At 42.0% G+C, this 26,312-nt stretch overlaps 1 protein-coding gene across 1 annotated transcript in view; it reads right to left on the bottom strand.

The window, feature by feature from the left end:
• Nucleotides 1–26,312, bottom strand: part of CRTAC1 (cartilage acidic protein 1) — a 139,195-nt gene that overhangs the window by 95,214 nt on the left and 17,669 nt on the right. The window contains exon 2 of the mRNA XM_037805104.1: nucleotides 24,778–24,977. Coding sequence (XP_037661032.1) covers nucleotides 24,778–24,977 — 200 coding nt within the window. The remainder of the gene's footprint in view (nucleotides 1–24,777; nucleotides 24,978–26,312) is intronic.

The raw sequence follows: 26,312 nt of genomic DNA, 5'->3' as shown, positions 1-26,312 counted from the left end.
CAAGATGGACTGTTTAATAAATATATCAGTATGTATCCATTTAAACAAGTATCCTTTTCCCTTCTGAACAGTCATCCAGAGATTCCAGATGTTTACCCCAAGGCTGCTGTTATTGTTCCAGGCTCTTTGGGGATTCCCTTGAGACTTTTCTTCAAATCTGTGCCACATTATTTGGAATAAGCACAATGGCAGCAGATCCTCATCCCATGAGGCTGAATTTTATTTTTGGAAACACTTTAGAGGTTTTTTGGCATTTGTAGCCAAGTCCAGAAAACAATCAGCTGATTGAGCTGGTTATTGTTCTGGGTCCAAATGGAGACATGGTTACAAAGTCATGTGTTCTTGCGTGGCATGGACACAGGCTCCCAAGTTCATTTGGAATGAGGAAGTCCAGTACTGTTTGAGGAGTGGCAGCGCCACTGGGCCAGGTGAATGACCTTCTAGTAGGCCCTGAAGAGGCAACACTAATTTTGGCAGGTAACGTTCAGTGGGATGTTTTGGTTGTAAGCAACAGAAGCTGATTCTGCCTAAGTTAAGTGAAAAGGAAATTGATTGGCAGGCTCTGGGGAACTTGCTTGTTCAAAGTGGAGGCTGAAGGATCAGGCTTGGGACCACTTCAGAAGGAGCCAGAATCCTCTGACAGCCTAGCTCAGGTGCTACAGCTAAAATGACTAAATTCCAAATGTTTTTTCAGTCCTTGCATTGCGCTGCCCAAAAATGAAGGTCTCAGGGGAGATTACAGTTGGATGCACTTAGGACTCATGCCTACCTCTTGGCTCTACCCCTTGGCATATGATGGTAGAACCTCCAGGAATCCTTTTGGCTTTTGTAGAGTGAGGGCAGTATTCCTCCAAAACTGTCCACAAAAGGGAACAAGCAATTGCCCACAAGAAAACAAAGGTATTTTTAGGAAGAGAAAATAGAAGCTAGGTACCAGAGAAGGACAAATATATATCACAGCTAAGGCCTGCTATTATTATTACCATTAGTGTATAAGGTTAGGTGTGATATTGAGTTTTGCTCTATTTGTCAACATTTTTCTTGCTTTGTAAATTAGGTTGACCTCATTTGCCATCTCCAGTTCTATAGCTAAGATGGAGGCTTTTGGCTTTATCTTATTTCCCCTAAAAAATAAGTTGGTCTATGGTCTGATTCACCTTTTTCAGGCAGAACCAGACTCTCTGTTTCTCCCTCAGAGCACTCCTGAGTCAGGGGACCAAGCTCAGTTGTCCTCTTTCTAAAGAAGAGAACAGATGTTTGTCCTTGCTGTGCCTGCCTCAAGCCACATCTGCCAGCCGCACAAGACTACACAGTGTGGCTGTCCCTGCGGATGAGCTGGGGCATGAGTGAGAACAATATTTGGTCAGCCCAAGATGCACTTGCCTCTGCAAAGTGCCAACCCCCTGTGTAGACAGAATGTGCACACTCCCATGAAAATTAGCCTCCATCTTGTCCAGGAGAAAACTGCCCTCCAACTACTGTACACAGAGGGAAAGTCATGTGCACACACTATTACCGACATGCAATGCAGGCCCTGCAACCTTCTGGGCAGCCACTGGTCCTTCATCCCAGCCTGTCCTGCCCTGAAATAAGAAATCTCCTTGTGAACTGCCAGGGGCTCTGGGGAACTCATTTGACCTCAATGCCCCTGGCCAGCAAGGGAGAGAAGCACACAGCCCACTACCTCCCTGTTGAGGCTCTCCAGGAAGTTCTTCCAAGCCAGAGAACCAGAAGAGGACCACAAAAGCTTGCCTCAGCCCTCTAAAGTGCTGTTTATGGAAGCTCTAAATGGTATTGAGACTTCAGTATATGGGGGAAGGGCTGGACTCTGGGAGGGAGGGAGTGTGAAGGGAATAGGAGGCTGTCAGCTCAGCTAGCAACACCACAGTCTCAGACAAGGCCCTGGGAGTGGGAAGAGGGCTGCTTGGGAGTGAAATGCACCAAGGGCAAAGAGATTCCGGGGTCACAAGCCACCTATGACTATCCAAGGGAGAGCCCGGACCCGCGGCAAGGATACTCACATCTTCAAGCCTCAGTTTCCTAATCTGCAAAACCAGATCTGCAAACCACTCCCTTGAGTGCTTTAATCTGTCAGAGATAATGTCTGAGAGCCACCCAGCCCAGGCCCTCAAGTGGCAGGCACTCAATGAAAGGCGGCTCTTCCTTTTGAGATGCCGACATTATACAGAGCAGTGCTTTCCAGACTTTGAGGTTTCATGGCAGGGTAAAATTTGAAAATACAAACTTTGGAGCACTTACACAGGGTCGCCAATGGTTTATTTTGCCAACTAAGGACATTTTTAAAAAAGAAAAACAACACAAAACTAACATCTATAAGGTAACCATAAAAAAAATTAAAACACACACAAAAAGAAGGAAGGACATAACCTTAGGATTAAAAAAGCAGTACTACTTTAAATGGAATATTTTTAGCTTTATGAAAAAATCATATCATCCTTATTTAGTTAATTTTGCTACAGAGTGAAAACAACTTCATCCCAGACTAGCCGGACCCAGAGACCAGCACTGGGAACCAGGGGCAGGGGGAGCTTGGGCCTTTGAGCCAAATAGACCATCACCTTCTCCCAGCTCTGTCCCTTACTATCTGCGTGGCCTTCAGCAAGGGATATGCCCTCTCAGCCTCACTTTTCTCTTCTGTGCATCGGAAACAATAGCACCTCCACCATCAATGAGAAAACGAGTAAAGGGTGAGGTGCAGAGTTTAGTACATAGTAGCAGCTCAGAGTCTGAGAGAGATCTGGTCACCTCCAATTTTTAACACTCTCAGTACATTAAAACATAAATTGCCAAAATTTTGATCTATTTTAAATATTCATATTAGAAAATATATTTGAAACCCATCCACACACAAATACCATGGCTGTATATATACCCTCATGAATCTGACGTTTATGAGAGTGAGGTGGGGGCCCAGTGGTCCCTCAGCCCCTGTGACAGGCCCTGGTTAACTCCCTAATCAGCCATGGTTCTCGTGGATGACCACGCTCCAAGACACTGATTTAACTCCTCTTTCCTCTCCTTTGTTCTTTCTCCCTGACTGGAGTTCATCTGGAACATCTCTTCAGACCGCCCCACCTTTCGTTCATAATTCTGAGCATGCAAATTTTCTTGGAAATCTAGCCAGTGTCTTCTTTGCATCACTGGATCTCAATAGGTTTCAAAAGGACTAAAATTGAGGGTTAGAAGAGAAGATGAATGGGTGCTGAAGAGGATAATTTAACTGGGGAATTCCAGGACAACCGGAGAAGAGAAAAGGTCTTTGCTGGAAGCCTCTGGGAGTGGCGACAAAGGCATGCCAGCACACGGCTCCAGGAGACTTTCCCAAGATGTGGTGTGTGTGCGTGCATGCATGTGTGCACACACATGTGCCTTGTACCCTACAGGAATCCAGACTTCTTGTTTCTTTGTTTGCTGCTGTCTCTCCCAAGAGAAAATCAGCTCCACGAGAGGAGAACCTTGTGTGAGGTGCTCACTTTTGTGCCTCTAGAGACTAATTCAGGTTTGAGCACATAGGAGGTACTCAGTGAATGCTTGCTGAATAAATGTCTGTATTATAATTATGTGCTCGGCACTCTCCCTTTTTGGATCTAGGAACAGAAACCCCTTTATTAGGAGGATCAGTCTTTCCCCTTTCTCATCCATACAGACTTCAGAGATGGGCATATGGCTACCCAGAATCCTTGTCTTGTAATTGAACTCTCTCTCTGGTGATCAGGCTGGAAAGCTATATGACCAGGAGCTGCTGGCAATTTTGGTTCCAGACTCACTGAGAAAGCTGCTCTGAAATAATTAAGCTGTCAGACCAAGACACAGATGCAGGGATGAGACACAGAAAGACAGGGGAATGATCTTGGCCATGTTTGGTATCTTGTTTCTGTCAATCCTGATGTTCCCCTGTGGCCCTGTGTTTGCTTTTTCAAGGCTCAGTTGATCACATTTTCCTTGGGTTATGTGACTCATGCTAGTATACCCCCAACAGATCCTCTTCTTTTGGTGATGCGGGGAGGGGGGGGTTGGTGGTGGTTAGCAAAGGTTAGTTCCTATTGCCATCAAGAGTTCTGACTAATCCAGTTTATTAAGGATGAAATTTGATCACAGAGTAGCTCAGATATCTGCTGACAGGTGAAACTCTGAAAGATCTCATAAAATAGAAGCAAGGTGGGATAGTAAGAACTGATGATGATGATGGTGGTGGTGGTGGTAGTGGTGTTGGTGTTGGCATTGGTGGTGGTGGTGGTAGTGGTGACAGCAGTGGTGGTGGTGGTAATGGTGATGGTGGTAGTAGTGGTGTTGGTGATGGCAGTGATGGTGTTGGTGTTGGTATTGGTGATGATGATGGTGGTGTTGGTGATGGTGATGATGATGGTGGTGGTAGTGGTGTTGGTGATGATGATGATGATGGTGATGGTGGTGGTGGTGGTGGTGGTAGTGGTGTTGGTGATGATGATGGTGATGATGATGGTGATGGTGGTGGTGTTGGTGATGATGGTAATGGTGGTGGCGGTGGTGGTGGTGAAGATGGTGATGGTGGTGTTGGTGTTAGTGATGATGGTGATGGTGGTGTTGGTGTTGGTGATGGTGATGGTGTTGGTGATGGTGATTGTGGTGGTGGTAGTGGTGACAGTAGTGGTGGCAGTAATGATGGTGACTGTGATGGTAGTGAGAGCTCATATTTGAGTACTTATCATGTGTGACACAGAACCAAGCATTTGTGTGCATTATCTCATTTAACCTCTACAACAGGGCTATGAAGTAGACAGCATTAGATATTATCTCTACTTTACAGACGAGGAAACCAAAACTCAGAGAGATTAGGTAACTTGTTTTAAGGTCACACAGCTAGGAAGAGACAGAGCTGGAGTTTAAACACAGTTTTGTCTGTTTCCTCCACAATTTCCCTCCTACATCTCGTTCTTTCTCCTCCTTTCATTGACCTTTTTTTGGCTCCTTTTAACCCCATTTTCATGATTGTACAAAAGCACATATTTTAATACTACAGTTTTCAACTCTTTTCAAGAATGAAGACACCATTTTAAGGTTAAAAAATTTTCCATATAATAGTATCTGTGCATTAGCATCTATTGATAAGAAGTCCATGCACAGATGAATCCTCAGATGCCTTGTAATAACTCCCTGACCCCTACGTTAGCAGGCACTACTTTAAAATATATGGGAGAATCCATGTAACCGTCCTTCTTACTGCTATCTGCTTGGTTTGACACAATACAGAAAAGGCTTATAAATGCTACTATAGAGCTTTCTTGCTCACCCTCTGCTTGCCTTAAGGCTACTAATTTCTTCTGAAATGTGGCTTTTTTGTCCCTCCTTTAATATGCTTAATTATTAAAAAAGGCATGAACTATGATACTTGCATTTTATATATCACCTCTTGATTATTCAGGGACTGATTAATTCATGGATTGCCTCAGTCATGCCTTTCTCTTTTCTATCTTCATTTTGTTTTATCATTCCATTTCTCATTAGCATCTTTTAGCAAAAATGGACAGTGGGAATGAGAAATGATTCTGGTTACAAATTATGAATTCTGATAAAAGATTTGGTTGGAGGAAGTTGGAGATTATTTCCTAAAGTAAGAATTTCTTTGTTTCATCAGGCATATTGATTTTCTCTGAGCTCTGTGGAGTCAGGAGTGGTTCCCATTCACCACTAACCCACAGGGTTTAGTAAGACACCTGGCACATGGTAGTTTAATAGAAACTTTTGTAGAATTAATGAATAAGAGTTGACTAATAGAAAAGGGGCAAATAAATTTTCCACTAGGTGGGAGATTGATTTATAGGAAACTAAGTAAAATGGAAGAAAACTTAGTTTAGGACTGCTTATCTACAGATGACACAGTATAAAAATGTTTAAATGACTGTTTTAAAAATTAACAACAGGGTAATTTTTAACTCCATTAACTAAAAAACAAAAAATATTCCATGGTGTCCTGTCATCCCATTGATGGAAAGAAGGGATAGAGAGACTCAGGGATTTCTCAGACCATAAGTAAGCTGATCCTGTTATTTTAGGCATTAAATAAACATAATAACCGTCAACACACCAACTAACTTTTAAGCATTTAGTGTGTGTCAGGTACTGTGCCAAGCAATTTATATGCCTTACGTCATCTGTCTTCACCACAACTTAGGAAGTATTATCTGATAGGCACCAGAAAGTTACCAGGGTTCCTTGAAAATTTCTTGGAACCAAGAATGAACTTGTATTCTTTTTACCTCCTAGCTTTTAAATTAAATAATTATTTTCCCAAGAAATGTTAGATACGTTTAAAAGATTGACTTGGATTTTGGGCATGTCCTTGGAAACTTTGAGGTATCTGTTATTTCACTAGCTCTTTCTTTTTGACATTAATGAATTGTCTGGAAAGGTAACTTTTATCATGAGACTTATCATACTTTTCAGAGTCTTCCTAATTTGTGGAAGCAAAATTAGGGGGGTGCATTCAGATAGAAAGACAGGGTTCAGTCTCAGGACCTTTTCCACAGCTTTGGTGCTGTCCAGGAATTTGGTGCTGAAAGGACTTGGCTTAAGCAAGCAAGGCTTTCTCAGGCCAGCCAGTTGGAGCCAAGGCTGATGGGAGTGGGCAGAATGCAGCCCTGGCTTTAGCCTGCTCCAGCTGCAGCTTCACTGGCTAGGGAAGCAAGTTTAAAAGAGACTGGAGGACGTAGAATTAGAGCCCATCTTATTGGGAGGGATTGAGGGAAGCAGCTAGCTTTCTCTCTCCTTCTTCCATAGTCTGCTTTAGCTTGGAGGAAAGGCTATGGACAACAGGCTAGTGATGAAAAAGTATATGTTCAAAAAAAATAAAGCTGGCATTTGTACAATTGCTTAGAGGTGCATTTTGGGGAATTTCACTGTTCCTGTTAAACAAGAACCAGGAAGAACCAGGGCTGGAGGCTCAATGATGTTGTCAGTCCCTTGGGTATACTCAGTCAACAAATAATTATTGCAGCTTAATGAAAGGGAAATGAACACAGAGACCTTAGCTGTAATGAGTAAGAAACAATCAAACCCTGTGACATCATAGAGAGAGTCCATAGAGGGGAAAAAAAGCCAAATTACCACAACCTCAGATGGAATTCAGTGTTTATAAGAAACTGGAGGATTCACTGGGGAAATGAATCTGATAAGTGTGCTGAACATAGTGTGAATGCCTCCTCTATAGAACATATTATGACATTCTGTCCTGTTATTTGCATATATGCCTTATCTCTCTTATGACTAATACCACTTGAAGGAAGGGACCATGTTCTTGTATCCACCAAAGCATTGAGCACACAGGTTTGCACACAGTAGATAGGCATGTAGAAATTACTTATTGAGTTGATTGATGTCACTCTCAAGGCTAAGGTCCTGAGATCAATAACTTCTCAATATAGCTAATCTTTATTATCTTCATTAATCCCTTACCTAATCCCTACATCAGACCCCTGCCTATTTCATTTCATTCATTCATTGAACAACTATGTGCTAGGCACTGTAAATGCACAGATGTAAAAGATGAAGTTCCTGCCTTTAGGAGAATGCAATCTAATGTGAGAGGAGAAATTTAAAAGTTATTGATCGAAGTATGTACACAGAATGTTTGCTGTTTAAATAACATCGTGATATTTCTTTGAGTTTCTTTTTAAATCTGGTCCAGCTAGCAAAAACTCCTTCAGAAACATAGGTTAACATTGATCAAAGATCAACTGCTATTATATATTCTGAAGAATCCTCCCTCTAATTAGATAGCCACAGAGTCTCCTTAGGGGCTAGGGATGGTTATGCTTTGGTCTACAGCATGGCACCAGACAGGGTGATTGCTCCAGCCTGCAAAGGGGCTGCCCTTGCCTAATTTACAAGCCATTAGTTTTGGTATCAGATGAGAAAAGTAGTTTTAGAGAAAAAGGGGGAGCAAAGGGTTTACTGGAGGGTATGCAAGCGTGCTCACAGAACTGAAGGGGAGCTTCAGGAATCCCATAGCTCTGAGGACCTCAAGGACAGAGCTTTAACGCCCCCAGGATTCTCTTCTTTTCTACTCTCTGGATGTCATCTTCATTCTCTCAGTTTCCTGCATGGAATGGAGCACAGGGCTGTGGGAGGTGGTGGTGCATCTTCACAACTCATGAGCCAAGAGCAAAGGGGGAACTTTCCTTTTTAGATTCAAGATGGAAATTTTCAGATTAAGACGTTGATTGGACAGTCTTAGGTCATAGGGAACCCCAGACTAATGCCTAGTGGCCAAATAGGCACTTTGACTGACAATTCCACAGGATACTGTGAACGAAAGAGAAACAGTTCTCCAAGGGAGGGGGATTGTTCTTCTCAGAAGGAGTGAGGGCACCGTGGAGGCCCAAACAGCAAATTCCATACCCCATCCTGCTCTGTGGACCCTGTCAATGCAATGCCACTCCCCAGGATAAGGCATAGCTCACAGAGAGAATCCTCATTAGCCTGCTCACCTTGTCACTGCCTACTTACGGTGGGCATGTGGAGTGACTCCAACACTTGGGAGTGTCAAAGGATTCAGGTAATTATCTATGACCTCATATGGACGTAACTATTCTGTAAACAACATGGAAATGTGGCAGCTGAAGGGGAGGGAGGCCTTTTTGGTGTGCACAGTTACATACTTTTTTGGTTGGATGGTCAAAATCCAGTGTCCTTGGATGGTATCATCTAGGCTAGCAACAGCCTCTGGTAACGCTCCAGCGCTCCTTCAGAGAGGCACAGCCCAAGGGTCTGCTCTGGATACTTGAGCACATGGGGCACACAGAACACGCTTCTCTCCCCAAACACACACACATCTCCCTCTCTACCCCACTCACAATCTCTCACACTGTGGAGCTCTTTCTATTTAGCAAGCAGAGAGAGCAATATTTTTGAACAGCTAAGGAAGAGAAAGAACCCCTTAGCATTACATCCCTTAGTCGCACATACCTTCCCATGTTTTCTTAGTAGTGGAAAGAAAAAAAAAACTTTGGAGTCATACAGATTCAAGGTCTATTGCTAGACCACAGACTAGATCTTCTGAAGGACCCTCCCCCCAAAAAACAAGTAAATCCTAGATAATAATATTTTTAATGTATTATTGGACTCAAGGACTTAAGAGAAGACTCCAAGAACCACCAAAACCTCTGGGCAAGTGAGCTGAAACTGACCTGGTAGCAATGAGTGGTAAACAAATAGGAGCGAGAGGCCCAGTGAAGGGTAATTAGCCCATGAGCTGCAGCAAGGTGAGAACACTGCACACTAGAGCAAGCTGGAGTGTTCCCAGGACCCCTGGCCCTCAGCAGAGATGGATACAAATCCTCTCTCGTGAAAAGGATCTCTCGTTTAGCCCCACAGAATTGTCACATTTTAAAACAAGCAAATACAATAAGGAGGCAAGCCATCTCAAATAAGAGGCAGAGAAATAACTAAGAACACATTTCAACCCCAAGGACTTCAGATATTAGAATTGTCAAATACAGAATATATCTATGTATGAAATGTTTAAAGGAACAAAAGTAGGTGTACACCAATGTTTATAGCAGAATTATTCACAGTAGCTGTTTTAGTTTGCTAATGCTGCTGGAATGCAAAACACCAGAGATGGATTGGCTTTTATAAAAGGGGGCTTATTTTGTTACACAGTTACAGTCTTAAGGCCATAAAGTATCCAAGGTAACACATCAGCAATTGGGTACCTTCGCTGGAGGATGGCCAATGGTGTCTGGAAAACCTCTGTTAGCTGGGAAGTCACATGGCTGGCATCTGCTCCAAAGTTCCGGTTTCAAAATGGTTTTCTCCCAGGACATTCCTCTCTAGGCTGCAGTTCCTCAAAAATATCACTCTTAGTTGCACCTGGGATATTTGTCCTCTCTCAGCTTCTCCAGAGCAAGAGTCTGCTTTCAACGGCCATTTTCAAACTGTCTCTTATCTGCAGCTCCTGTGCTTTCTTTGAAGTGTCCCTCTTGGCTGTAGCTCCTCTTCAAAAGTTCACTCTCAGATGCACTGAATTCCTTCTGTTATGTCAGCTCATTTATATGGCTCCACTGATCAACTTAGACACACCCCAAATGGGTGGAGCAACATCTCCATGGAAATTATCCTATCAGAGTCATCACCCACAGCTGGGTGGCACATTCCAAAGAAACACTCAAAGAATTACAATCTAATCAACACTGATAACATCTGCCCACACAAGATTACATCAAAGATAATGGCATTTGGGGGACACAATATATTCAAACTGGCACAGTAGCCAAAAGGTGGAAGCAACCCAAGCATCCATCAGCAGATGAATGGACAAAAAAATGTGGGATATACATACAATGGATATACATATTCAGTCTTCAAAAGGAATGAAGTTCTGATACATGCCACTACATGGGTGAACCTTGAAGATATCATGTTGAGTCAGATAAGTCAGACACAAAGAGATACTGTATGATTCCACTTACATGAAATAGTTAGAATATGCAAGTTCATAGATATAGGAAGTAGAGTACCAGTTATGGAGGTGGGGAGAGGGAATAGGGAGTTAATGCACAATGGGTGTAGGGTTTCTGTTTTGTATGATAGGAAAATTCTGGATGGTGGTGAAGGTATCACAACATTGTGAAAATGTGCTTAATCCACTGAATGGTATGCTTGAGAGTGGATGAGATGAGAAAGTTTATGTTGTATATATGTTACCACAGTTTAAGAAAAGGAGTGCTTAAAGAGACAGTGATAATGAAACACAATCCATTATCTTGGACTGGAACTAACAGTGGAGGAGAAAAGGCCCCAAAGGACATTACTGGGAAATATGAAAACATTGGAATATAGCCTGTAAGCTTTATATCAATGTAAAATTCTTGAATTTGATAACTACACTTAAGGTGGTTAGGTAAGTGAACACTTTTGTTCTCAGGAAATGTACATGGAAGTACTAAATGTTCAAGGAGCATGATGCATACAGACTACTCTCAAATGTTTAGAAAAGAGTGAGAGAGAGAAAGAGAGAGAATGATATGGAAAATGTGGCAAAATGTTAAAAGTGGGTGGATCTGGGAATCTGGGTGGAGGTATGTTGGAGTTCTCTGATGGGTTTTATATTATTTTTGTAATTGTACTGTAAGTTTGAAATTATTTCAAAATAAAAAATACAAGGAAAGAGAGAAGAAAACCTTCAAAAATGAGTAATCAATAAGATAATATCAGAAATGATTATGGAGATTTGGAGAAGGACCAAATAAAATTCCTCAAAGTGAAAAACAATTTTTGAGATAAAAACTCATCAGTTTAGACACAACTGAAGAAAGAATTAATGAACTGGAAGATCTACCTTGAAAATTACCAAGAATGCAGCAATGCATAGAGATAGGAGAGGAAATAATATGAGAAAGGTTAAAAGATTTGGAGGCCAGAATGAGAAAACCTGAGTGGAGTCCCTGAAAGAGAAAATAGAGAGCATGGAGGAAAGGCACTATTTTAAAATATGGTAAAGAAAGAAAGGAAGGAAGGAAGGAAGGAAGGAAGCGAGAGAGATGGCAAGTGAGGACTTTTCAGAACTAATGAGAAATGTGAATCCTCATATTCAGAAAGCACACTGGATTTAAAAAAAGAGAGAGAAAGATCCATATCTATAGATAATAATGAAACTGCAAAACCTCAAAGATGAAAAAGAAACAGAGGCAAGAGACAGCTCATCGCCTGGACTCAGCATCATGGGACCGAGAAAATCTTCTTGACCAAAAGGGGGAAGTGAAATGAAACAAAATAAAGTTTCAGTGACTGAGAGATTTCAAACGGAGTTGAGAGGTCACTCTGGAGGGCATTCTTACATGCTGTATAGATACCCCTTTTTAGCCTTTAGTGTATTGGAATAGCTAGAAGGAAATACCGGAAACTGTTGCACTGCAACCCAGTAGCCTTTGTTCTTGAAGACAATTGTGTAACTATATAACTTATGCTGTGTGACTTCGTGATTGTGAAAACCTTGTGACTCACACTCCCTTTATCCAGTGTATGGACAGATAAGTAGAAAAATAGGGACAAAAATTAAATGAAAAATATGGTGGGATGGGGGATTGGAATGTTTTGGGTGTTCTTTTTTACTTTTATTTTTATTCTTATTTTTATCTTTTTGAGTAATGAAAATGTTTAGAAATTGTGGTGATGGACGCACAACTCTATGATGGTACTGTGAACAACTGATTGTACACCAAGGATGATTATATGGTATGTGAATATATCTCAATAAAACTGAATTTTTAAAAAAAGAGACCGCTCATCTACAAAGGAACAACATTATTAATATGAGGCATCTCAATAGCAACAATGGTAGCCACAAGACAGTGGAATTATAACTCTCAATCTGAAATTATGAATGCAGAAAAATGATTTCTCAGGAATGGAGATGCAATAAAGATATTTTCAGATAAAAAACTGCAAGAGTTAACCAGCATCTGGCATTTGGCAAAGGAACATCTAAAGGAGGTATATCAAGAAAAAGAAAAACGATCCTAGAAGGTCTCTCTGGGTTGCAAGGAAAGATGAGCAAATTAAAATGTAAAAATGTATGTAAATTAAAGACATTGTCTTTATATAATAAGAATAAAAAATAACAACAATAATAATATAACTGTTAGGGTTAACAAAGGGCAAGAGTAAAATACTAGATAAACAGCATGCGCATCAGGAGTAGATGTTCAGAGTAAAACTGTAGGGCTCTTGTTCTGGAAGAGGGTTAAGGTAATTTTAGAGTTTGTTAAGTTAAAATGCATCATAAAATTTTGAAAGAAAACATTACAGGAACAGAAATAGAGGGCATAAATCCCAAATCAGCAGAGACAAAAAATAGGATTTTAAAACAAGTTCTTCTACCCCTCAACCAAAAGAAAATCTCTCAATCAGTTTTTTTAAAAATCAAAGTTTTTAAAAAAAGAGCATTGGAAACATAGAAATTGAAAAACTAAGACAACAGAATCAAGTTTAAACATATTAATGTTCTCATTCATGTAAGTGGATTAAACTCATCAGTAAAATGACAGCTATGACAGTTGAAAAAAACTTAAGCTATAAATGTGGTATACAAGAAACACATGTAAAACATAAGGACTTCGAAAAGTTTAAAGTTAAAAGTATGGAAAAAGACATACCCAACAAATACTAGCCAACAGACAGCTGAATAGCTATAAGAATATCAGACCAAAATCAAAATTAGGGATGGAAGGGTCACTTCATAATGATAATGGTTACATTCACAAGGAAAATGTAAGAATTCTAAAGTTACACTAATAAATTAGTCTCAGCAGATATAAAACAATTTACAGAATCACAGGATGAAATAGGCCAATCTACCATGACAATAAAAGATTTCAAAACAAGCTTCTAGGTTATTAATAGGCTATGTAGGGAACCTTTAATAAAGATTATGATTTGGATAACACAATTAACAAGCCTGGCTTAATGGGCATATGTAGAATAAGAGTTGCTCCTTTTACCATCTCTATGACCCTAAGCGGATCTCTGGGCCTCAGTTTCCACATCTGCACAATGGGAACAATAGTACCTACAGTTTTCATCTAATCTACGGTGTCATCAGTGCTAAGAGTCACCATTATTATTTATGTATCAGTAGGAAAAAAAAAAAACTTTACTGATTGAATGAAAGTTGCCAGTTGTAAGCCACATCCTAATTTTAGCAATATGAAAATGTGGAAAAAAATGGGTGACTTAGCCAATTAAATACGAAATATTACATGGACTGCCGTGATGGTTAAAATGAGATGCTACAAAAGATGAGACACTTGTTGCCACTGCTCTCCCCCTCCCTCCATAATTTGGTCTCCAAATGGGTGAAAGTAAACGAGGGGAGACCATGGTGAAAATCTGAAGTGAGGAATGTTTGGTTTTGGCTTCTTCACATCCTTGAATGTTCTTCTGATACTTGCATCTCAACAGCAACCTCTTCTGTGGGAAAACATAAGTTGGAACCCAAGCATCCTTTCAGAAATGTGATAAAACCACCTGGCTCTCCAGTTCAGAAGGACTGTGGAGACGGGATGGGTGAAAAAGACACAAGAAAGGGAGGCTGGGGTCAGATCTGCCCCCGGGAGAAGAGATTCCGAGAGCAGGAACAATGTGTTCCCAAAGAGAAAAGTAGGAGCAGGTCTCCCGGTCAAGGTGTTTCACAGGGAGGAAGGTCCACGTGCTGTCAGGGTGGGGACAGTCGGCTTTATCTCTGGCCTGTGGTGCACTGGGCCTTCGAGAGACTGCACTGGGGTCCTCAGACTAAGAAGGAGCTCCTGGCCGGCCCACCCCTTGAGCAAGTGGGGAGAAAAGAGACCTCAAGAAAAGTTGATTGGAGATGGGGCATAATACATCTACTTTCTGAATGGGTGAAAAATTCAGACTACTAAAAGCAGCTTTGCCTTTTTCAGCAGAGACAATTTTAGTGTCTTAATTATATTACTATTTTTGAAAGCTTTTATTTATAAATACTCTTCACTACTTTGTGAAAATCAGTTTTTTGTTAAAATGCTTTAAAAAAAATAAAAACAAACAACAAAATCCAAATAAGCCTAAAGCTGTCTTCGACCTGGAGAGGCCTTTGTCCCTGTGTTGCACAGGCCCACGCCCCACCTGTCCTCTCACGGCCACTCAAGAGCCACCTCGGAAGCCCTCAGGATTCCTATCTGGAAGTAGCTGGACCACCTGCGACCTCTTGCAAAGCTTGCATCCCTGGGGTGGGGGAGGGGGATGATCACCCAGGACCTCAGATTTACCCCCCAAGGACAGTGAGATCTTTAAAAGCTCTGAATTCCTTCTTCCCAGCCTTTAACCACTCACAGCACCAGGTGCCCAGTGACACACAAGGCAAATTAATTTGGATGGTCACCCAGGAACAAAGCATGCTTTTGGAGGTTGTTTCCAAAACTGCACATGTTCCTAAGACAAGGGGTTGGCATTGATTTAAAATAATACTTTTTGCTAGTGGTATATTTCTTTTATTGTTGTGAAATTATAAAAATAATAGTTAAAATTCTAAGGTAATGGCCATCACCTCTCTGAAAAATGACACCAAGCTCCCAACTTTTTACCTACTATATTATTTTCCTATTGCTGCTGTAACAATAACTATAAACTTAGTGCTTGAAAGCAACACGAATGTTTCATCTTATGGTTTTTTATTTGGAAGTCCTGCATTGGTCTCCCTGGGCTGAAACCAAGGTGTCTGCAGGGCTGCATTCTCTTCTGGAGGCTCAAGCTGCAACTGTTTCCTTACCTTTTCCAGTTTCTAGAGGTTACCCATTCCTTGGTTCGTAGCCCTTTCCTCCTGCCTCGAACCCCTTCTCATACTGCATCACTCTCACTTCCTCTTCTGCCTCCCTCTTTCCACATTTAAGGACCTTTGCAATTACATTGGGCCCACTTGTATAATCTAGGACAATCTTCCCATCTTGAAGTCCTTAACTTAATCACCTCTATAAAATCACTTTTGACATGTAAAGTAAAATATTTGCAGGTTTTGAGGACTCAGATGAGGACACCTTTGGGGTCCATTATTCTGTGTGTGTCGGGGGAAGGGTGTGTGGGTGTGTATGTGTGGGTGGCTGGGGTAACCACCTAGGGCCCCAGACCTCTGAGCTGATCGGGAGGGCCCATGACTTGCGGGAGGCGGGAGGAGTTATTGCCCACTGCTCTGGCTTCCCAGGGCTGGGGAAGGGGTGTAGCTGCAGCAGCAGGCACATGGGTTGTCTCTGGAAAACTTGCCATGCATTGCCAAATGCCTGAGTAACCTTTCTAAAGAAAATTTCTAAGAATGGGTTTTAAAGCCTTGGCTTCTGCTCCAACTCATAACTTATTCGTCCTTAAAATCAGAGGCAGTCCATGCTTAACCACAGCAGAAAAGCTGGCACCCCACAATCATTCTTCCATGATACCGAAGATGATGAATCTCAGGGTTAAAGGGTGACCCATTTAAGAAACATATTTCTACAGAGGAGGCTTTAGAGGAAGTCCTTTTAGCAGTTTGAATCAGAAAGCATTGAAGTTCCTCAATCCAGTTTTTTAACAGCTGTAGTTTCTTTTGCAGATGTAGAATAGAGCCCTTTTTTACTTCTTGGAATTGTTAAATACAAATTAATAAAGGTCAGGCACTGCAGCACGTATGGCTGTACACGTAGTAGGTGCTTGAAGAGCTGTTGAATTGAATAATCACAAAGCCCACCTTTTATTTCTAGGCTGTGAATAGGTAGAGAAAGATTGAGATTGGAGGCAATTTGGCAATAGCTATTAAGATTTAAAATGTATATCCTTGACCCAGCGTTTTCACTTCTTGTGAAGAAGTGAAAACCTAGAGAAATATTTGCATATGTGTGAATGGATGTATGTTGCAGTATTAATTGCAATGGTCAGAGATTAGAGACAGCTTAAATGTCACTTGAGGAATATCAAAACGAATATGAGTGAGGCGGGGCAAGATGGCGGCATAGAGAGGAGTGGAAGCTAAGTAGTCCCCCTGGAACAACTACAAAAAACCAGAAACAACTAGTAAATAATCCAGAATAACTGCGGGGGGACAAACGAGACCATCCACTCATCATACACCAACCAGAATTGGGAGGAATGCCTGAGAACACAGCATAAAATCTGTAAGTAAAACCTGCGGATCCAAGTCGGGAGACCCCCTCCCCCATAGCCCGAGCTGCAAAGCCTCGTGGTGCCAGAGAGAAGCTCTCTCCCAGCAAGCGAATACAGCTCAGCTGAGCTCCAACTGGGGTTTTAAGTAGCGAGTGTGAACTGCTCACTACAGGTACGCATGCCCAAAAAACAGACAGAGGCTTTGGGTGATGACTGACCTTGGAGAGCTGGAAGGTTGTCTTGGACTGGGTCTGAAGGGGACTATCTGTTTCTTTTTCGGCTCAGTGGAGAAAGCCCGTCATTTTCAGTTTCCAGGGCTGCGACTCCGGGAAGGGTGGAGACAGCACAAGCAGAGAGCGAGACCATTGAAATGCTAATGACCTCCACCTGGGGGCTCTGTCTTCTCTAGGAGGAAAGGGGTGGGGCCCTTTCCATTCAGAACCAGACCCCAGAGCCTGGGGGAACACGGCCATACCTCTTCACACTAGTCAAGAATTATAGGCTAACAGGCGTCACCTGCTGGGCAGAAAAGCACAGTGACCTGAGGCATCTACAGGGTGGAGCAATTTTCTAAGACACACCCGCAGGGAAACCAGATACTGAATATCTCTTCCCTCTGGGACCTGAGCCTGTTCTGGTCTAGGAAAACCTGATTTGGATAACCAAGGAAACCATGCCTAGACAACAGAAAATTACAACCTACACTAAGAAAAACAAAGTTATGGCCCAGTCAAAGGAACAAACGTACACTTCAACTGAGGTACAGGAATTTAAACAACTAATGCTAAATCAAATCAAAAAGTTTAGAGAAGATATTGCAAAAGAGATAGAGGCTGTAAAGGAAACACTGGGGATATATACGGCAGAAATCAAAAGTTCAAAAAAACTACTAGTAGAATCTATGGAAATGAAAGGCACAACACAAGAGATGAAAGACACAATGGAAACATACAACAGCAGATCTCAAGAGGCAGAAGAAAACACTCAGGAACTGGAGAACAAAACACCTGAAAGTCTACATGCAAAGGAGCAGATGGAGAAAAGAATGAAAAAATATGAGCAACGTCTCCGGGAACTCAAGGATGAAACAAAGTACAATAATGTACGTATCATTGGTGTCCCAGAAGGAGAAGAGAAGGGAAAGGGGGCAGAAGCAATAATAGAGGAAATAAAGAAAATTTCCCATCTCTTAGGAAAGACATAAAATTACAGATCCAAGAAGCGCAGCGTACTCCAAACAGAAGAGAGATGAATAGGCCTACTCCAAGACACTTAATAATCAGATTATCAAATGTCAAAGACAAAGAGAGAATCCTGAAAGCAGCAAGAGAAAAGCGATCCATTACATACAAAGGAAGCTTAATAAGACTATGTGCAGATCTCTCAGCAGAAACCATGGAGGCAAGAAGGAAGTGGTGTGATATATTTAAGATACTGAAAGAGAAAAACCACCAACCAAGAATCCTATATCCAGCAAAGCTGTCCTTCAAACATGAGGGAGAGCTCAAAATATTTTCCGACAAACAGACAATGAGAGACTTTGTGAACAAGACACCTGCCCTACAGGAAATACTAAAGGGAGCACTACAGGGTGATAGAAGACAGGAGTGTGTGGTTTGGAACACAATTTTGGGAGATGGTAGCACAACAATGTAAGAACACTGAACAAAGGTAACTATGAATACGGTTGAGAGAGGAAGGTGGGGAGCATGTGAGACACCACAAGACAGGAGGAAAGATAAAGACTGGGACTGTGTAACTTGGTGAAATCTAGAGTATTCAACAATTGTGATAAAATGTACAAATATGTTCTTTTACGAGGGAGAACAAGCAAATGCCAACCTTGCAAGGTGTTAAAAATGGGGAGGCATTGGAGGAGGGATGCAATCAGCATAAACTAGAGACTGTAACTAATAGAATCATTGTATTATGCTTCCTTTAATGTAACAAAGGTGATACACCAAGGTAAATGCAGATAAGAGGCGGGGATAGGGGAGGCATGTTAGACACTTGACATTGGTGGTATTGTCTGATTCTTTATTCTACTTTGATTTAAGTTTATTTTTCCTTTGCTGCTTCCTAGATGTCATTTTTTTTTTTTTCCTCTTTCTTTTGCCTCTCTACCTTCTTTGGCTCTCCCTCCTGCCTTGTGGAAGAAATGTAGATATCCTTATACCTTTTTTCATAAACAGTAACAAATGTACTATATCAATACTACGAGTCAACAACTGAGGGGGTTGGTTAGGGATAGGGGAGGATTAGAGTTTCCTTTTCTTTTTTTCTCTTTTCATCTTTCACTTTATTTCTTGTCTGGAGTAATGAAAAGTTTCTAAAAATTGAACAAAAATTAAGTGTGATGGATGCACAGCTGTATGAGGGTACCCAGGGGCGAGTGATTGTACACTTTGGATCTTTGGATAATTGTATGGTATCTGAACAATCTCAATAAAAATGAAAAAAAAAAAAGATAAAAAAAATAAAAAAAACAACGAATATGATACATTCATACTATGCAAGTTTTTTAAATATACTAGGTTTATAGGTTTGAACAAGCAACATATTAAGCGAAAACAAGCAAGTTTTGGAACAATATGTATCAGTTTTATTCCTCAGAAAACAACGTATTTTGTAAATATGTATGTATGTATGTGTGTATGTAAAAACATAGAAATTTCTGGAAGTATAAATAGAAAACTGAAAACAATTGTTATTCAGGAAGGGCCTGGGAAGGGCTTGAAGCAGGAGTGAGGGGTGATAAAGACGGATTTCAACTTCATCTATATTGTGTGACTTTTTGGCAACAAAAATGTATTTAAGTGTAATTAAAAGTAAAAATGCATTTTAAGTTAAAAAAGAAAGCAAAACGATGAAATAACCTAACATTTTACATTAATGTCAAAACTGATGATTTAACCTACTAAAATGTCATGTTTTACAAAGCAACAGGACCGAAAATTCAAGAATATTCCTATTTTGTCGAAAGAATGTATGTGTATATCTGTACATATATATTTGTATATGCTAGCCATTTCTATATACATCTACCTTTCTATCTATACATACTACATATGTCCATTTCTATATAGTACATGTATCTCTATATACTTATAATAAAATGCATAAATGCTGCTTTGGTTAAAACATAGATAAAGTGTCTCATTCTTTATCATTGTTCTTATTATTTATAATGGCAAAAATATCTTCTCTATGATCATGATTAATCTGGTAATTGAGTATGGTATGCCTTTTAAGTAATTCAATTAATTTTAGCAAAATTTTAAAGTTTCCTGATATAGTTGTAAAATTAAGAAAAAATAAAATACTGCTTTACAATATGTAGCACCCCTCTAAATGGAACTCTTCCAAGTGTGAAAAATGTGTTAAAGTTTTATCAAATGAACGTTCTTTGCGTAGAAAAACTGATCTAAATCATGATTTAAACTTTACAACCACTGTAATCTTTCCATTTGAACAAAACGCCTGTTGGAAACTGAGAGGGTAGGGGGTTTATCTCAGACCTCTGGGAATGTCCCAGGAAGCAAAAGCTGTTCTAAAGGAATTGTACAAGATTGACCTCAACAGGAATTCTGTTTCAGACCCTGTGAGACTGCAGATTAGGTGTTGCGTTCCACTGAGAAAGGGGGAAGCCACTGGACTTTCTATTTACCCAGAGAACCGGCCCTGCAGATCCGCCATGGTCTGTGCGTGCACTGGCATCTCCAGGGGCAATCAAATCCTCCCTTCCCCCGGCGGGGGGAGGCTGTGTGCAGACCACAATCACGCACCTGCCGGTTCGCAGGTAAGCCCACCATATGCCCAGGCACTCGCCCAGCTGTGCCACAGGAGCCCAGCCGGCCCCTTCCCGCCCCCTTCCCTGCAGAACAAAGGGCGGCCTCTCCGCTCCTCCCAGAGTCAGATGTACGCACACGCCTTCCATCACAATTAACTCAGGAGTCTGAAACACAACACAAACTCACCCGCGACATGCTCAAAATCAATGCCATCGATACTCAGAACGAAAAAAAAAAGGCAAAACAAAACAGTCCTATTCAAAGAGTAAATACTCAAAGCAACAGGGCTAGAGTCAGACACATGACAAGGTCAACAAATCCCAAGACAAGCTCAGTACGGGGCGCCTTATAAACTGAAGAGTGGGCCATTATCCTAGGGGTTGCAAACGTGAATGCCTTCAGGGACCAGGTAATGGGCAGGTCTGTGAGATAGTAGGGAGTCATCAGGAGCTGGACTGCAGGTGCCCCAGGTAAAGGCATTCAGATTCAATTAAAAAAAAAAATTAACTCCTGCGACATGTTTCTTAAATAGAGAGTCTACAATCAGAGAAGTAAGTATTATGGTGGATGAAATATAGCAAAAGTCAAAATCAGAAATGTTACCACGGAACCCACCTGAGATGAAACGCAGCTAGGTAGTGATCCCAGCTGTCATTATTGGAAAGGACAGTGACCACTTGATTTATATCTTCCAAGGCAATAGCAAAATGAACACTAAATGAGATGGGGGATTCGGATTACTAAACTCTAACATGCGAGACTCAGATTAGTCAGATAGGTTCTTGACATAAGCAACCACTGAGCTGGATTACACAAAGACGGCACATACTCCTTTGGAAGACTAAATAAATGGAGCCTCGAAATAGTAGAGGGATTTTCTTATTTGAAGGCATGTGATGGACCAAATGACCTCCCAAGGTCCTGCTTTAAATGTCTGTATAGTCAACTCTTGGTTATCCAGCCCAGAGAAAGAAGACAGTGACGAATCATCCTAAGCCGAAGATAATAAAAGGTTATATTTGCCTTTGGAATGTATTTTGGTACTTAAATTAGAACGTCTTTCTGATGCTCTGAGAATTCACAACACTCCGCAACAGCCACAAAGAAAGCCTGACCCAGAGCTGGGAGGCTGCCCAGTTTTTCTACCCTGTCCTCAGTGTAACTTTTTCTTTGCTGGGGCAGAGCAACATCATCTTTCAGAATAACGCCCAGCAGCCCAGGCTTTCTCAGGCAGAGGCTACCTGGCTCATCCCTTCTCCAGGAGAAAGACGGGGCCTTTCCGAAAGGCTGACCCAGGGTCGGGAGCCAGGAGACTGTGCTTCTTGTTTCTGTGAGTCCAGAGTCCTGTGGGATCCAATGACTAAGCAGAAAGACGAGGTTGAGACATCGGCTCTAAGCTGACTGTGAAGAGGACAGCCTACTATCTCTAGCTTCTCTACCACAGAGGACACAAAAGCAAATTTCTTGAGTTCCTTGGAAGAGAAAGAGAAAAAGACTTCCTTGAAAAAGAAGATAAAATGAATGCCTAGAACTTGGGAAGAAGCTGCACCTTCAGGAGATGCAGCAGCAATTCCCTACACATTAAAGATGGGTGGGATGGAGAGCTGTCACTTGAAGTCCATGTTTAGAACAGTGCTCAGATAATTGACCTCAGAAAATGGGTCTATCTGGGGTGTCAATCACTCCCTTCAACCTGAAAAGTACAGGGAGACACTGAAAATTCTGTCACCAAACAGTTCTGCTCCTTCCCAAACAGACTGGGGTCAGGACCAGCCTTGGGGACAAGGCTTTCTCTGCTGGTTCTTTTTGTTTTTGCTGCTGAAAGATAATGAGTTACGAGCAGGGCACTGCAACCATGAATGCCATTTCAGGAGACCTTCAAGATAGATGCCATAGAAAGGGGCAAATGATAACAAAAATTATAAAAGTAAGGTGTAAGAGGCTGCATTTGTATCTTCCCTCAGCGGGCATGCTCAGCAGTTCATGCCCTTTCTTTACTTGCATCTGTAACCCTGAAGGAAGAGCCTGCAACTGAGTAGGGGGAGACCAAAACTCCCTGAAATGTCTGGAGGGAAGGAGGAGGTGGACTGTGAGAACCTGAGAAGGTTATTGGAGTGGAAAGCAGCTACTGAAATCAGAGACCCCTTTCCTGCTGAAACAGTGAGAAACTTTCCATGTGCCAGGGCCTGGCTAGCTCCTGCCAGGTGTCTTGGTCCGAGAAGGAGAAGAAAATAGGGAGAGGAGACTTTCTGTTCACATTGCAGGGTTATTTTTCCATATTAGTCTTCAGGAATGCAAGATTATACCATCGTCCAGGAAGAAAGGAGAGCAGCTCATGGCAGTGATTTTTGGGGTGGGCCTGAGAGCAGGACGGGCAGCGGCCCTTCTGTTCTCCACCCTCTGACAGTCCCCAGGGCCCACCAGGGGGAAGCTGGGATCACCAGCAGGAAGCAGAGCCAACTGGAACATCTCGGAAATACATCAAAGTCCTTTAGCCAGCAACCCTGGCGGGAGGTGCATGGCTCTGGGAGTCAGGACGGGGTGAATGGGGCCAGGACAGCTTCTCCCTCGTTCTGAGAGTGGCAGGACCGTCATGGAACTGAATACAGACAAGCTACTTGGCACTTGTTCAGGTCACCTCAGGAAATAATTGTCATTACAACCATTCCTGTGTTTCCTTTTCTACCATACTCTGTTCCTTTGTTTTTCCTTTTATATGCCTAGAACTGTGCAGTCCAAATTAAATGTAGCTATTTAACTAAAATTAAATAAAATTTAAAATTTAGCTCCTCATTTGCACTAGCCATCTTTTGAGGGTCTAATAGCCACATGTAGCTAGTGGCTACTGGACCAACATAGAACATACACATCATTGCAGAAAGCTCTATTGGACAGTGTTGGACTAGGTCTAGTACATTCTGTCCTTCACAGATCACTGTTAGGGATAAATAAAGAAGAAACACATTTTACAAAGTATTTTTTTCTGTACCTCACCACCTCAGATCCTCAGGACTTCCCTGTGAGGTAGGCAGGGGAGATTTCAAGACAACTATTTTATAGATGAAGAAACCAGGCCTCTGTGGCTAAGTAACTTGCACAAGGTTCACAACTATTGGGTGGTCTAATTAGAATTAAAACCAGGTCTTCCAATTCCCAAGTCCAAAATTCTTTCTACTGTTACATGCAACTGCTACAAATAATGCTACCTGCCAGTTACTCTGTTCAGTGCTACCATAAAAGTTCAGGCCTCCCAGAATGAGGCTGACAGGGGACCCTGTGTTTTTATTTATGGATTGAGTCTTGAGGTGATAACTAAACTTTGTACAGTGTAGTTTGGCAGAAGCTCTAGAGCTAGAGAGCCTCGGGGTTCAATCCTGGCATATCCACTTACTATTCACTTGACAAGAGTGCAAGTAGCTTAGTGTCTGTGAATCCCAATTTCCTTCCCTCTAATTGGGGATAATAATATACTCACTTCATAGTGTTGTCAGGAGGAGTAAATAAGACATAGTATGTGAAACACTTAGCACAGTACCTGGCACATTTTAATGCTCAATCAATATTAATTATTAATGGCAAGTGGCAGAATTTACAATACACTGTCATGTACAGTAGCCTAGTGAGGCTTGAGAACAATACAGCATTACAACTTTACCCTTTTTACAGATGATATAACTGAATCTCAGAGAGGAAGTGACTAGCTCAAGGTCACACAGCTAGAAAGGTGTACAGCTAGGGCATGAACTCAAGCCATTCACACTCCACATCTTATGCTTTTCTTGTTACACCATGTTGCTTCTCCAGAGAGAAGAAGCAGTGGGCACCAAGTGGTGGTTTAGAAGAGCCTTAGCCACCTCCCCTTAATCTCCATCTTCCCCCCTTCTTTGAAAGGGACAACTGATGTTTCTTAGTCTTATGTAAAGTGCTGTGCAAATGCATCCCCTTCTACCATGATTGACACCATTAAGCCCCTCTTATCTAGAAAGCCTAGAGCCCTAGTGCTAAGGAAATAATACCTGCTTAACTAAGAAGGATTAAATATGAAGAAAAGAGAGTGCCTTCAGGCAGAGCCATCAAATGTTCTCTGCGGAAAGTCTGCAGATCAGACACTCTTCTTCTGAACTGGCCTCCATCTCAACTCACTGCTGCAGCAAAAGTCAAAGACAGAACACACCAGGACCACAGCTGAACCCAGAAAGTGCCGCTGAGCCACAGATGACTACAGACATGAGTGAAAATTAAATGTGTGTTGTTGTGAGACACTGGGTTTTGGAGTTGTTACACAGCCTTGTTGCAGCAAAAGCTGACTAATCCCTCTGCCAAGCTCAGGGTAGAAGGCACTTACCCTGCTACAACGATCTCAAAGTCCCCATCATGGTCCACATCAGTAACCGCCACACCGTAGTTGAGCTGGGTGGGGTTGCTGTCATAGTCAGGGGGCAGAACCGAGTTGGTGACCGCCGTGAACATGGGTTCGGCCCGCTGGGACCCCTCAGTGGAGGGCAGAAGCCACGGCAGCAGCAGGGACAGTAACATCCTCAACATCTGAAACCAAAAGTTTACAAACATTACTGGAAGATTCCATAACAGCCCCAAAAAATCATCCAGTATTGGCCCAGGTGCCTGTCTCCCTATTCCCTGAGGCCTGGGCAGTTCCTAGGCTTTCACTTTTTCACAAGTCCTATCCTGATCATGCACTTTAAAAAACTGTGACCTGTCCCCATGCCTTCCAATCGCCCTTACCCTGCTTTGCTGTTTCCCTTCCTGTAGCATCTATCACCATATAACATATCGTGTGATTTACTGACTCATTACGTTTGTTATTTCGTGTCTGTCTCCCTCTGCTAAAACTTAAGTTCCACGAGGGCAAGGATCTTTGTCTATTTTGTTCACAGACCAGCACGCCAGGACCAGCATCTGGCACATAATAGGCACCCACTACATATTTGCTGAATGAATGAAGGAATAGTGGAGTATAAATAAAGAGGCATTGAAGCCAGACAGACCTAGGCAGGACTTCTAGCCACGCTGATGAGGTACTTCATGTCTATGAACCTCAGTGTCTTGGTTGAAAATTGGGAAATACGTACTTTGTAGGGCTGTTAGTAGGGCCAAGATGTTACAAGTAAAACATATAGTAGGTGCTCAGTAAATGAAAGCTATAATCAGTATTGTTAGAAAAGCAACTTAATCAACAGTCAGGAGAATCCTCAGTCTTCATTTGAATGCAGATTATAATTACTAAGTCATGGAGGCAAAGGGTGTGGTAAAAGGTTTCTTGAAAAATGTGTGCACAAGACTTGTCACTATCCACATAAGTCTTAGTAAATGTTTTGTTAATCCCCAGAATGGGTGATAATGGACCTCGGGCATTTTCCACATTATACACCAAGAGAAAGGAGGCCCCTCTCATACTTGGGAGAAAGCCTAGGAGAATGAAGAAGATAATAGATCACAAACAGTCCAGCAGTGGGGGGTGAACCCTGTGAGTATGTGGGTCTAGAACCACAACTAAGGCAGAGAAGGATTGTCCTGTAGGAACAAACCCCAGAGGTAACCTGGAGCAAATCTGTGACTTGACACGTTCCCCAAACCAATGTCCCTCCCTAGGACAGCAGCCACCCCTCCCTCCTAGGAAGCAGTCAGTTAGGGGATGTATTCCAGCAGGATCTGGCAAGCAGTACATCACTCACTTGGAGAAATTAAACCATTGTGTGCGTGTTTTACTATAAATTACTTATGTATAATCCATTGTATAATTCATTATTATATGTCTAACATAACTCAGGGTGTTGCCAAGCAGCCTGGGACCACAGGAGTCAGTGGCACACACCCAGGGACAGATGAGAATGACCAGGGAGGTGCAAGGACTCAGCCCTC

The sequence above is a fragment of the Choloepus didactylus genome, chromosome 15, assembly GCF_015220235.1.
Source record: "Choloepus didactylus isolate mChoDid1 chromosome 15, mChoDid1.pri, whole genome shotgun sequence".
Taxonomy (NCBI): domain Eukaryota; kingdom Metazoa; phylum Chordata; class Mammalia; order Pilosa; family Megalonychidae; genus Choloepus; species Choloepus didactylus.
The sequence above is the reverse complement of the archived record's forward strand: the minus strand, read 5'-3'. Positions and strand labels throughout refer to the sequence as shown.